The sequence below is a fragment of the Neodiprion lecontei genome, chromosome 2 (assembly GCF_021901455.1).
Source record: "Neodiprion lecontei isolate iyNeoLeco1 chromosome 2, iyNeoLeco1.1, whole genome shotgun sequence".
Classification (NCBI taxonomy): domain Eukaryota; kingdom Metazoa; phylum Arthropoda; class Insecta; order Hymenoptera; family Diprionidae; genus Neodiprion; species Neodiprion lecontei.
In genome coordinates this window covers 14,784,598-14,795,784 of record NC_060261.1, presented here as the reverse complement: position 1 = coordinate 14,795,784, position 11,187 = coordinate 14,784,598, and the positions used below count along the sequence as shown (strand labels likewise).

Sequence of the window (11,187 nt, the reverse complement as noted above, 5' to 3'; positions counted from 1 at the left end):
TATCAGAGAAGGACTCGGTTTGCTGAAAGAGCAATGCTTGCTCAAAGCGGTTCGTCACAGCATTGTGTTGCAAACCGCGAAGAGTAGACGTAAAAAATTTTTACAAATTGACACGTGTTTCACAAATCTAATCGAACAGTATGGCAAGCGTAAATTTGCCACAGTGTTCGCCAGCAAAATCGGCGCTGAGTTGTTGCCAGGGCGAGGATGGAAGTAACGAGAATGTGCGAGTTCATCATTCGAGTAATAACAATTATCTCATCCAGGAGAAACATTCCTTTCCGAAACGACCCGAAGTTGACTTGGCATTCAAGAACGTCAGATACGAAGTGAAAGAGTGGAATGTTCGGAACGTGATTCCAGGTAAGAAAATGAATAATCCTGATAATTTTCAAGTTTCACATTATGCCTGAGTCTTGTTGTGTATGCGCGTTGCAGCCTTACGTAACTTTTACATACATTTTAAAATGCGCAACGGAGTGTAACGCAATTCAAACTATAATTCAATCGCATCATCGCTGCTCCTCCAGCAATTTTTCGTCCATTCCGTTCGTTATTTCGTTCTTGCGCAACGTTTAATTGCAGCAATGTTCGAAACCAACCAATTTTCACAGCACAGATAGAGGAAATTAAATACTTCATCTTTGAGTGCGGTTCAAAATAATCAAGTTCTCATATTATTCAATATTAAATTTTTATCTTCTTGTTTCATCGTGTTTTTCAAATCGTTTTTTCTTCATTGCGTCAGCGCAGTCGTTTGCCGAAGAATCGATGCATTATTCATTTTCCGTCAAGTTAATGGGACGTTACGTAGATGTCAACACGTGCTTGGTTTTCAATGAAAAACAGTCATAGTTTGTCATACTAAATTTACATGCACGGAGGAAGGATAGGGATACAGTTAGTAACGATACTTTAACGATGCAAACGATACTTTAACGATGCAAACGATACTTTAACGATGCGTGTTTCGGAAAAATCGTTACTTCGCACCTTTAACGTTGTCCGAAATTTAGTAAACCCTGACAAAAAAAAAAAAACTATACCCTTATTTTGAAAAGTCAATTCCTTGAACGTTACTAACTTCAGCCTCGTGAGGAAAGTTCATACGAAATTTTCCTGTACGTTTGTCATTCAGAAAATTTTTCCCAGAATGTACTTTTATTTAGGAAGCTTTACCACTTGTTTCATCTTTTTGTGAATGATCCCAAGTTAATTAGTAATACAAATCATAACCAATCTGGCAGGTTGATCAAAAACGACGAATCTGTGTCAAACTTAAATTCTGTGTTATAGATACAAATCGATTCCTGTGAAGTTCTCAAAGTACACATTGCGCGATAAATCTGAGACCCTGTGAATCAGGTAATTGAAATTGAAACTAGGTTCACGATCAGTTCTTTGCCCCGTTATTAAATATCATTCAGAGATATCTACACAGGTGTTCTGTAACTAGAAGCAACAAATTCTCACCTCTACATATCGTCGTTTATTTACACGAACAGTTCGTCAAAACACTTGCCACCGCAACGTTTCCCATGTTATTGATCTTGGAAAATATCCACAAGGTGTAAAACAATAAACCAAAAATATCGTAAACCCAATTATAATTAGCTGTGTAAACCTGATTCTGCGATAATGGTGTTGACGACGTTGACGTTGTGTGGAGAGAACCTCATAAATTATTCCAGTCGGCGATTGCTCATTGTCATAAATGCAACGTAAACACTTGTTTCTGTAAATTAAAACTTAACGTAAAAATGACAAAATATTTCCTTCGTCTCTGATTCACCAGAGTTTATTGACCTTCTCAAACTACTATCGCCAAAAATTCCGTTATTCATATTTCGCATTGGCACAATAAAACAACACTTGATACACAATATCCGAAAACTCAGTTGCCGCTTGGTTTATTTGTCGATTTTATCGTTCGACACGTAAATTCTGTAGAACGTGTTACGTTCAACGGAACTATTTTGGCAGGCGTAAGCTTCGATAACCAGTTACTAATTATTATTCTCGATACTACAGGTTCCGTTAAATGAAACGGGATAAAATATTATTCGCCCGTAGCCGCTCATTAATGATCGTTAAGCACGGCAAAGAGCTGCGATGTTCTTTTTTGCAGAACCGATTGCGCGAATCAACGTTTGTAGCTCTCAATTAGTAGGTGCTAATAATTGTCAATAAGGATCCGAGACGCCGTTCAACTTCAATACATATTCTATACATAATAAATATTTGTGTATTTATCTTTGCCGGTATTCCGGGCCACTGGGTGCGTCCCATAAACACGTGGCGCCTTGGATTCTACGAAATAACGGTATCGGTTGTGTACGCTAGCCACACAAGATATCTGGTCATTCACATATCGCACCATGTGCGTCTTAAAATTCACGGCAAACGGCATGCGCCAGTCTGCGTCACTCGCTAGGAGACTGACCGTAGGAATATAGTTAGCCTTGAATAACAAGCTTCAGACTTCATAGCTTGTACAAGTATGCACGCACATGCACGACACTAGTAAGCGTGTAATTGCTAAACAAGCGCGATGTCAAGAACTTGCGTGCAAGCTGACATTGAATATATAATAACAAGATTCACAGATTTCTGTTGGAAGCGTGTCGGGTTATTTTTTTTTTTTTTTTTTTTTTCAGTTCACGAGAGAAGACGACCTTTAACATTTTAGACGCTGACTAATTTGTATACGTAATATTAAATATGCTGCGCAATAGATTTATGATTGCAATTTTTGTCACGTGGACTTTGGTCCGTTCAGGTTCCAATTACTCGACAATATAAAGCACAGCGTGGCTTTCCTGAAATTCTTCCATCCATCGTCGGTTTTCTTATCACCTACAAGAATTACGCTGTGGTTTTTTATAACGTAATGGCAATGATTTCACAAGCACATTATTGCTCGTAAGCTTTAAACGTCATTCAGACGATCGTTTACGGGAAATACGTTTTTCGTATTATACGTTATTTTCCGTGGCCGTTTCTCATCTTGTAAAAACACTTTAATCAGTCAATAGCGCAACGACTGCATGCCATTGCGCGTGTAATTCAAATCCAAACTCTCTTGCGTAAGATGACAGAGAAACCAGCCTTGCAAGAGTAAAAAATGCTAATCTCGACATCAGGCATGTCGATTCAGGGATAAATAGTTTTCCATTATCACAACAAATAATGATTAGCGTGTTACTTTTTACGATCAGGACCAACCGAATGCATGTTTAGCCTAAAAGTAAACACATTCTGGCTTCTTTTTTTCTCATCCGTATGGATATGTGTGATTTCTTGCAGTAACGAAAGAAATCCTTCACGGCGTCAGCGGTGAATTCAGAGCCGGGGAGTTGGCTGCAATTATGGGTCCGTCGGGTGCCGGAAAATCAACATTGTTGAACGTGCTTGCCGGCTTCAAGTGAGTATTGGCTTGCAGTACCGATGAGTAAGTTGGAAAAACATGTGTGTGGATTATTTAATGAACGATTTAATAACGCTCAATTAGAAGCCACTCGCTGAATATCACGTACGATTTTAAAGGCTATCAGTTCTTGTTTAAAGTTAATTTCATTTACAATTACCTCATCGTGAGTTTTTTTATAATTAGCCTTCAGACTGTTCTCGAGATGACAATGACTCGCGATAGAACTTCCATTGTTTTTCAAATCGTGTGTACATCCTGAATGCCTCTGCAGAGGTTTGCCCAAAACCAAGTTGCAATTAGCGAGGCATTGTAAATTACTACGGATTGCATGTTTACGGGCAGGTAATTCTCCTGCGACAGGAAGTGGAAACATGACCTGATGATGTAATAAAGGCATGTAATCATCCACATGTCATTTTCGTATCCCCCAGGCTTTGGGCATAGAATTAGGAACACTGAGAGTGACGTTTTAATGATCAATTGTACCTTTCGGATGTCTCAACCGTAAATATCCGCATGTAATCGACATACTGCTGTCGTAAAGAGCGATGATTTGCGGCCTACTTGTCCGCTTTCTACTAGCTATCTTACGGTGTACTGTTGCTTGTCCTGGTTAAAACGCCGTCGCCGAATGATGCCGGCTCAAATCGCACCGGTGAAAGTGCTATTAACAATAAGAAATGACAACCGCACGGGTTGCGAATTTTTTAAGTCATAATTGCCCACCATTGCTTCTACATTCCATTCCAAGTTTCACCTTAAAGTGAAGTTTTTGCATTTCCACGTTCGTGTGATCCATCATACATGTAGTTCCTCCTATATTTTGCAATTAAACTCTTCGTTCGTGGAATGACTTTTGTACAACAGAGCTTTACATTTGATATTTTCACTGACACTGATTTTGACTCGATCACGTTTATCTTCAGCGTTCATGGTGCGGCGGGTGAAATTTTGGTGAACGGAAGGGTGCGCGTCGCTCACAGTGAGAGATGGCGACGAACTTCCTGCTACATCCAACAGGACTCGCATCTTCGCGCAGGCTTAACGGCTGGAGAGGCAATGACCCTAGCAGCGCACCTCAAACTTGGCTACACAATCAGCTCGGCTTACAAGCACACGCAGGTTCGTTCATTTTCATCGTCGAAAAGTTCATGGTTCAATTCTTCCATGTCCGATAGTCACAGTAACCCTTGACCTGAAGCCGAAAATTCTTCAATCTCATTTTCATTCCAGGTATTAGAGCTTCTCGAAATGCTTGGCCTGAACCACTGCTACGAAACACTTTGCGGTCGGCTGTCCGGTGGGCAGAAAAAGAGGCTTGACATAGCCCTTGAACTTCTCAGCAATCCCCCGGTAATCTTTCTCGACGAACCTACAACAGGTAACGAAGCATTTCGTTAATTTTATTATTGGCCAATAAATTGGTCCTCTGATTATCAGCTACATGTTTGTTTAAGCGCATTGTGAGAGTCGAGAAGTGACATTGATAATTGACACTCTCGTACGAGAATACCACTGCTTATAGAGAAAAGGAAAGTTATTTTAATTACACGGAGAGGATAAAAACGTAGATTTTACCTAAAACTCTAGAATCAGTGAAAACCATCGCGTGCAGAGTAAAATCTGCTACGTTTGTAATAAAAAATATAGTTGACATTGATATTTTTAGCCGAAAACCCTGATGTGTCCCTATTTTCTTGCAGTTTTGAGTAAAATCTGCTCTTCTTCTTCTCTCCGTGTATCATAGAAATCGAGTTTGTTTAATTTTTCAATTACGAGTGAAATCCTTGTATTTCCCAGGTCTCGATTCGGCATCGTGCAGCCAGTGCATAGCGCTTTTGCAAAGGTTGGCCAAAGTGGAGAAACGCACGGTGATTTGCACAATTCACCAGCCGAGCGCGTTACAGTTTGAGATGTTCGATTCTCTTTACGCTCTCTCCGACGGCCAGTGTATTTACAGGGGACCGGTTCAATGTTTGGTACCTCATCTCTCCTCCATCGGAGCACAGTGTCCGTCTTATCACAACCCCGCCGATTTTTGTAAGTATAACTGTTCATACCTACAAGTAGAAATATCTGACCGTAGGTATTCTAGGTATCCGTTACTTGACCCGATCACGTTTGCTGATAATAGCTAACTTGTGTTGGATAATGTAGCACCGCGATGATTTCACTGTGGAAATTTATTTTTTGTTTACGGAATTTACCTGACATCGATAAAAATTTTCCTGTACGTAAAAAATGTCGATGTTTTTTGCCTCGGTCATTAGATACAAAGTTCGTGTAATGTAACACTGTGGAATACAGAATTCAGTCGAACAAGACTACGTTCATGCACGTAGCGGAGCAATTAAAAAGTAACAGGATTCAAATTACGTTTATTGCAACTTCCTTTTGTGCCACACTACGTGTACGCAATAGTTACACACACTTCAATTTGCGTTTTAAGTACCCCGTTGTTGCAGTCTTTGCCTTTCAATTTATGACTCAAGAGTTTTATGCCAATCTCCTGTCATGACTACGCGCAATTTCATTCTACAACAGAACACCAGCTGGGACGCAATACGTTTCACAAATCTTTTTGCTTTGATGAATTTTTATTACCAACCAACAGCTGTCTGTAGTGTCAGCGTAAGAACTTTGGAAAAAAATAACCTATTCGAAAAGAACTTGCGACCGGTCGTTTGAAAAAAGGCAAAACTATTGATTGAGATGAAGTTTAGTGAGGAATTTCTCGTTTGTTTTCAGTGATGGAGGTGGCGATTGGCGAGTATGGTATTACGGTGGACAGTTTAGCGATGGCAGTGAACCAGTCGTCTTGGGATTACAAAAAACCAGCAATCACGGACTCCAAGCCTAATGCTGAAAGTGAGTATAACGAACAATATTTGTGGTAGCTTCTACCTTTCAACGTCGCAGTGCGACTACTAACGTCTTCACTACCCACTTTCAGTTGTTCCAACACCAGTTACGAAGGAGCCGCCACCCCCGGCTGGCTTTCTCGCCCAGTGTTTTCTCCTGTACAGACGTAAACTGCTCTGCATCAAGAGGGATTATAATTTACTGGTCGTACGATTGCTGTGTCATTTATTTATCGGCGTGATATTTGGCTACCTCTACAGAGGAAGCGGTTATCGAGCCAACGGCGTTCTCGCCAACTACGCATACCTCTACGGATCATTGCTGCTGATCGTATACACGGGGAAGATGGCTGTTACCTTAGCTTGTGAGTATACCTGAAGCTGCCAATCGACGAACTCTTCGGGACGAAGTTAATCGTGTACTGGGCTTTCAGTTCCATTGGAGATGCAGATACTCACGAGGGAGCACTTCAACCGATGGTACCGACTCGCTCCGTACTACATCAGTACCTTGATGTTCGAGGTACCTTTTCAGGCCGCGTGTGCTGCCACTTATTTGGCAGTCAGCTACTGGCTCACAGGCCAACCGATTGAGTCGCACCGAATTTTGTCCTTTTTGGTCGTCAGCATAGCTGCGAGCCTTACTGCTCAGGCCTGGGGCTTCTTTATCGGAGCAACGACGCCAGTCAGGGTAAAGTCGAATTAACAATTTCGATTAATCTTGTCTTTCACGAGTGTAAATTCAAGTGTCCGTTTTTTTTTCTGCAGAAAAAAAAAATCTCTCCACTTTCAAATCCTTGTCTTGATTCAGCCTCTTCCTTTCACTCGCTCTTTAAAGTGCCATTGCACCAATCGACTCTTCACCGCCGGTCCCAGCCTACGTCCGTTTTCAAAGCAGCAAATGTGAGAGGTAACTGGATGTATTCTTGTGTTCCAGATTGCCGTGTTCGCCGGGCCCATAATTGCAGTGCTCTTTTCGGTCTTCGGTTTCTGCATACGCTACATGGACACGCCGTCTTACTTCCGTTGGATCTTTCACATATCCTACTTCAGAGCCGGATTTCACAGTCTCTTGTACACTGTTTACGGTTTCGGAAGAAAAGACTTGAGCTGCGACGACATTTACTGTCATTATCAGAAGCCCAACATATTTCTCAACGAAATGGAAATCAACGACACAAACGTTGTCAACAATTTTGTACTTATAGTCGTAATCGGCGTCTTGATGCACTTGCTCACGGCTAGTGCTTTGTGGTGCAAGTTAAACCGGAGATAAGAACTGTTATGCGCATAATATATGGCTTTGATTTCAGTCGATACTTCACAGCAGTTCTTCTATTCTACGTTGTTTTATGTTTGACGAGATGAGTTTTTAAAATTTGAAATCATTTCGAACGGAATAAGTGACACGATGACCTCGATTCAGGATCATTCTCCAATCGTGGCTTACGAAGAAATATTTGTATAATGTATAACGTGCAAGTATTTTCATAATGATCGCTGTCACAGTACATCAATTTCTGATACAACACCGGTTAAAAATCTTATTGGCAAAGTTGGTCTAATCCGTTTCAAAGGATTGCATCGAAATACTAGATATTCAATTGGAATTTCATTATATTATTTTCTTTCGCGTATGATCGTTGAGATTTTCAGCAAGTAAAGAGATCTGTTTTTCTAATTGACAAATGATCGTAATTATTATCGACGCAGCGGCGATTACATATCGTGTGATTATTATTGATATAACAGAGATCGCTAGGTTAACAGTAAGATACTAGTTGTGAGAACCGCTCAAGTGCTTTAAAAACTATTTCTTATCCTATAGTTCTATCGTATAAGCATAACATCACCGTGCATAGATTACAATCCATAAGTTGTGCATTTTTTCGCGAGGTAAAGAAGTGAGAAATTTTACAGGGTGATGCGTTCCTCGATTTGTAGGCATATATTGTGATAGCGAGATAAATTTATGATAATCCAAAATTCAAGCGAAGGCGTTGATTTACGTATTTTTGTATTGTACGCATATTATTAGAATATAATGAAATTAAATTATTACAAAAGTTTTCGCTGGTCAATCTTATACATTATAATCAAAAAATGGACTCGTTAGAAAAAAAGACATGAGCATCCGCATGACGCGCAAGACTTTCGTTTGACAATATTGTAATGTATTTTACTGCTTTCCTCAGTCAGTAAGTCCCAGCTCTGTATTCAAAGCAGATAGTTTTCTCCCGAACGAATACGCATGCACGAAAATGTTGTTTAGATGGTAAACGAATCTCATTGGCATCCTTACGTCTTGTATACTTAAAAATTGACGGAAAGTGAAATTGAATATCCGAAAGTTAAATGGTACGTGCAGATATAAAGATTTATTCATTCGCGGCGTGAGTGCGTAATTTTTTACGATAATTTGCAGCAAACCGGAAATACGAGGAAGATAAAAATAGACCTTAACGGACGAACTTATAACCGTTTGAAAGTGAAAGCAATCGTAAGGTCAAGTCCACTGGACGTTGTGACCGCTCGGTGCTGTTTAGTTACGCTTCAAAGTACAACCTTTCAAAAACATTTAACAGAGCGCAGCACCATGTAGCTTATGGATCTTTTAGATTCGATCAAGAGCCTGGTCGATAAGCTAGTGACCGTCATTTCAACGGTTCGGCGCGGTCGATAAGTATCGTGCCGATATTAGCAGTGGTAAGTAATTGATACTCTTTATCGACATTAAAATTTCGATCGTGTTAAGTTGCGTGAAGTGAAAGCAAAACGTGTTGTTGCAAGTACCAATCATTGATCCGAAACTTGCATTCCGTCACTATTTGTATCCCATTCAATTTTTCAAAATTTCATTTCTACTTTGCGCGCAAAGTGGTTAATTACTAATGTCGAACTGTAACTTTGCACCGTAACGCCACAAGCGATTGGAATCGGTGGCTCGATTAAAATTGCGCTTGTCAGACGAGTGCCATGCGCTCTGTAAAATTGTGGCAACGAATCGTTTCGATCAGAATTTGCTTACCTACTCTTTCGAAACGGATAATTTCGACAAAAGTGATATGTTCAGCAATTGCAGATATCCAACAAATATTGAAGGTATGTTTAAAAGAATCTACTAATGTACGGTAGAATTGAAAATGCGAGTTGCGTTCATTCACGCAAAGGTTTTGCTACAATGGGCAATCCAGGGCAGTCAGTGATACCAAAAGTTAAAAATATAAAAAAATATACTTTTCAAGCGAAATAAGTTACTTTTGAGTAACTAAACAGTTACAAAAACTCTCTGTGCTTCAAGGCATTAACTGCCGTCAGAATATATGAAATGAAAAATGTATAGCTGTTCGTTTTCTAAACAAAATAATCAAATGTGGTAAAAATTCATTGCTTTGAAGTCGGTAAGCTAATTATGGCAGCGATTATCATAGAAAGTGATTCGCAGTAATAAAAATGCGGCTGCATAACAGGGCTATTTATACGTGACATCTACACGTTAAAACTCGAATTATTTTTTATTCAGCCCACGAATAATTGCATTGTTTTACACTGAGAATGAGTCGAAATAACTTTTTTATTTGCTGAAGTAACAAAAATTTTGATATGTCAATTTCACGTGGATCATCCAGTACGCAATACATTCAAGAAACAATACGCAATATTCGGGTATTATGCTTTTCGCATGCACAGCGATAGAAATTTGAGACTAGGCGTTTCGGTCACAAACTTCAAATGAAAACGAATGGCGATAGAAGTTAAAATCAAAAAAGCAGGAATTTCTGTGATTTCTAATTTTAAATTAAGCCAAATGTAAACTCCGATGTGTTTCTTTGAAAGCAATGGGCAAAAATAGTGACAAAACCCGGAAGAAGTGACTTAAGATTACCTCATGGAAAAAAAGTAACTGAAGGTGGATTCAATGATTAACTGACAGTTCAGCAATCAACGTACGACGAATAAATCAATGAAACGATGTAATAGAACGATACGTCGAGAACATCATCTTCACTGTGAGATCATTTGTTCCATTGTTTGTGGTGCATGGTGATTAGTTTAAAAGTATTAATACCTGCAGATTGTAGATACGTAATTTTGCAAAAGTTTTCTGAAAGACGTATCTCTTTTTATTACTTTGTAGTGCACTTACTCGACAGCCAACCGACGATGAGAAAACCGCGGAATTCAGTTGGCTGCGGCGAGTAAGAGATTTTAATTTAATATTATAATTCTTCATCTCGGTTGGTAAAATGTTTTTCATTGTAATAAAAATGTCTCGATTTTTTTCGGTATCAAATTTAAGTTATACCACTTCATGATACGTGTAGGGAGCATTTAGTAAAGTAGTATGCTCATCGGTCATCAAAGATTGAAAAAATCGCTTGGTGTTCACAGCATGTAGCAATCAGTTATCAAAATTCGGCTGCGTTATCGTTTCGTCGTATTTCAGAATGCCATCATCCGTCAGAGATGTCTGTAGCATGTGAGAAAATACCGTCTTGTGTATCGAAACTCGCGCTGTAAAATGATCAGCTTGAAAAAGTGGCTCAAATGAAACGTCGCATCGATATTAAAGTCGTTCTCCAGACATCGGACAATGTTCTCCGTTCTTTGAAGTATTGGAATCTATATTTCCAATATCTTCGTACGATGAATCGAACAAAGACGCGTAGCATTCGTTTGCTGTTCTATTTTATGTCGCCGCGTACAAAAGAGAACATCAATTTATGAATATCGCACAAGGTAAATGCTTTTCCGATGAATTTTTATGAAGACTGTAGAAATTATAAGGTTTTATTAATAACAATGGCAATTGTAGCAACAAAATAGGTTACGCTTGGTGCAGCCGCACCGTAGACAAGCCATGGGTACAGAAATAGTCAACGACAGCAGCGGCAT

The 11,187-nt window shown here is 39.5% G+C and overlaps 1 protein-coding gene across 1 annotated transcript; it reads left to right on the top strand.

Annotated features, from left to right (window-relative positions):
- Window positions 1-34: 34 nt before the first annotated feature.
- On the top strand, window positions 35-8,360 carry LOC107216826 (ATP-binding cassette sub-family G member 1). Its single transcript, XM_015654124.2, has 9 exons — window positions 35-363; window positions 3,307-3,424; window positions 4,357-4,552; window positions 4,664-4,811; window positions 5,231-5,470; window positions 6,179-6,298; window positions 6,384-6,656; window positions 6,726-6,982; window positions 7,229-8,360. The coding sequence occupies exons 1-9, from the start codon at window positions 141-143 to the stop codon at window positions 7,565-7,567; spliced, it is 1,914 nt and encodes a 637-aa protein (XP_015509610.1). The 5' UTR covers window positions 35-140; the 3' UTR covers window positions 7,568-8,360.
- The last annotated feature ends 2,827 nt before the right edge of the window (window positions 8,361-11,187 follow it).

Excerpts from the sequence above, each read along its gene's own strand:
- LOC107216826 (XM_015654124.2), top strand. The coding sequence starts at position 141 with ATGGCAAGCGTAAATTTGCCACAGTGTTCGCCAGCAAAATCGGCGCTG. Across the intron at positions 3,425-4,356 it reads AACGTGCTTGCCGGCTTCAA|CGTTCATGGTGCGGCGGGTG; the intron begins GTGAGTATTGGC and ends GTTTATCTTCAG. Across the intron at positions 5,471-6,178 it reads TCACAACCCCGCCGATTTTT|TGATGGAGGTGGCGATTGGC; the intron begins GTAAGTATAACT and ends GTTTGTTTTCAG.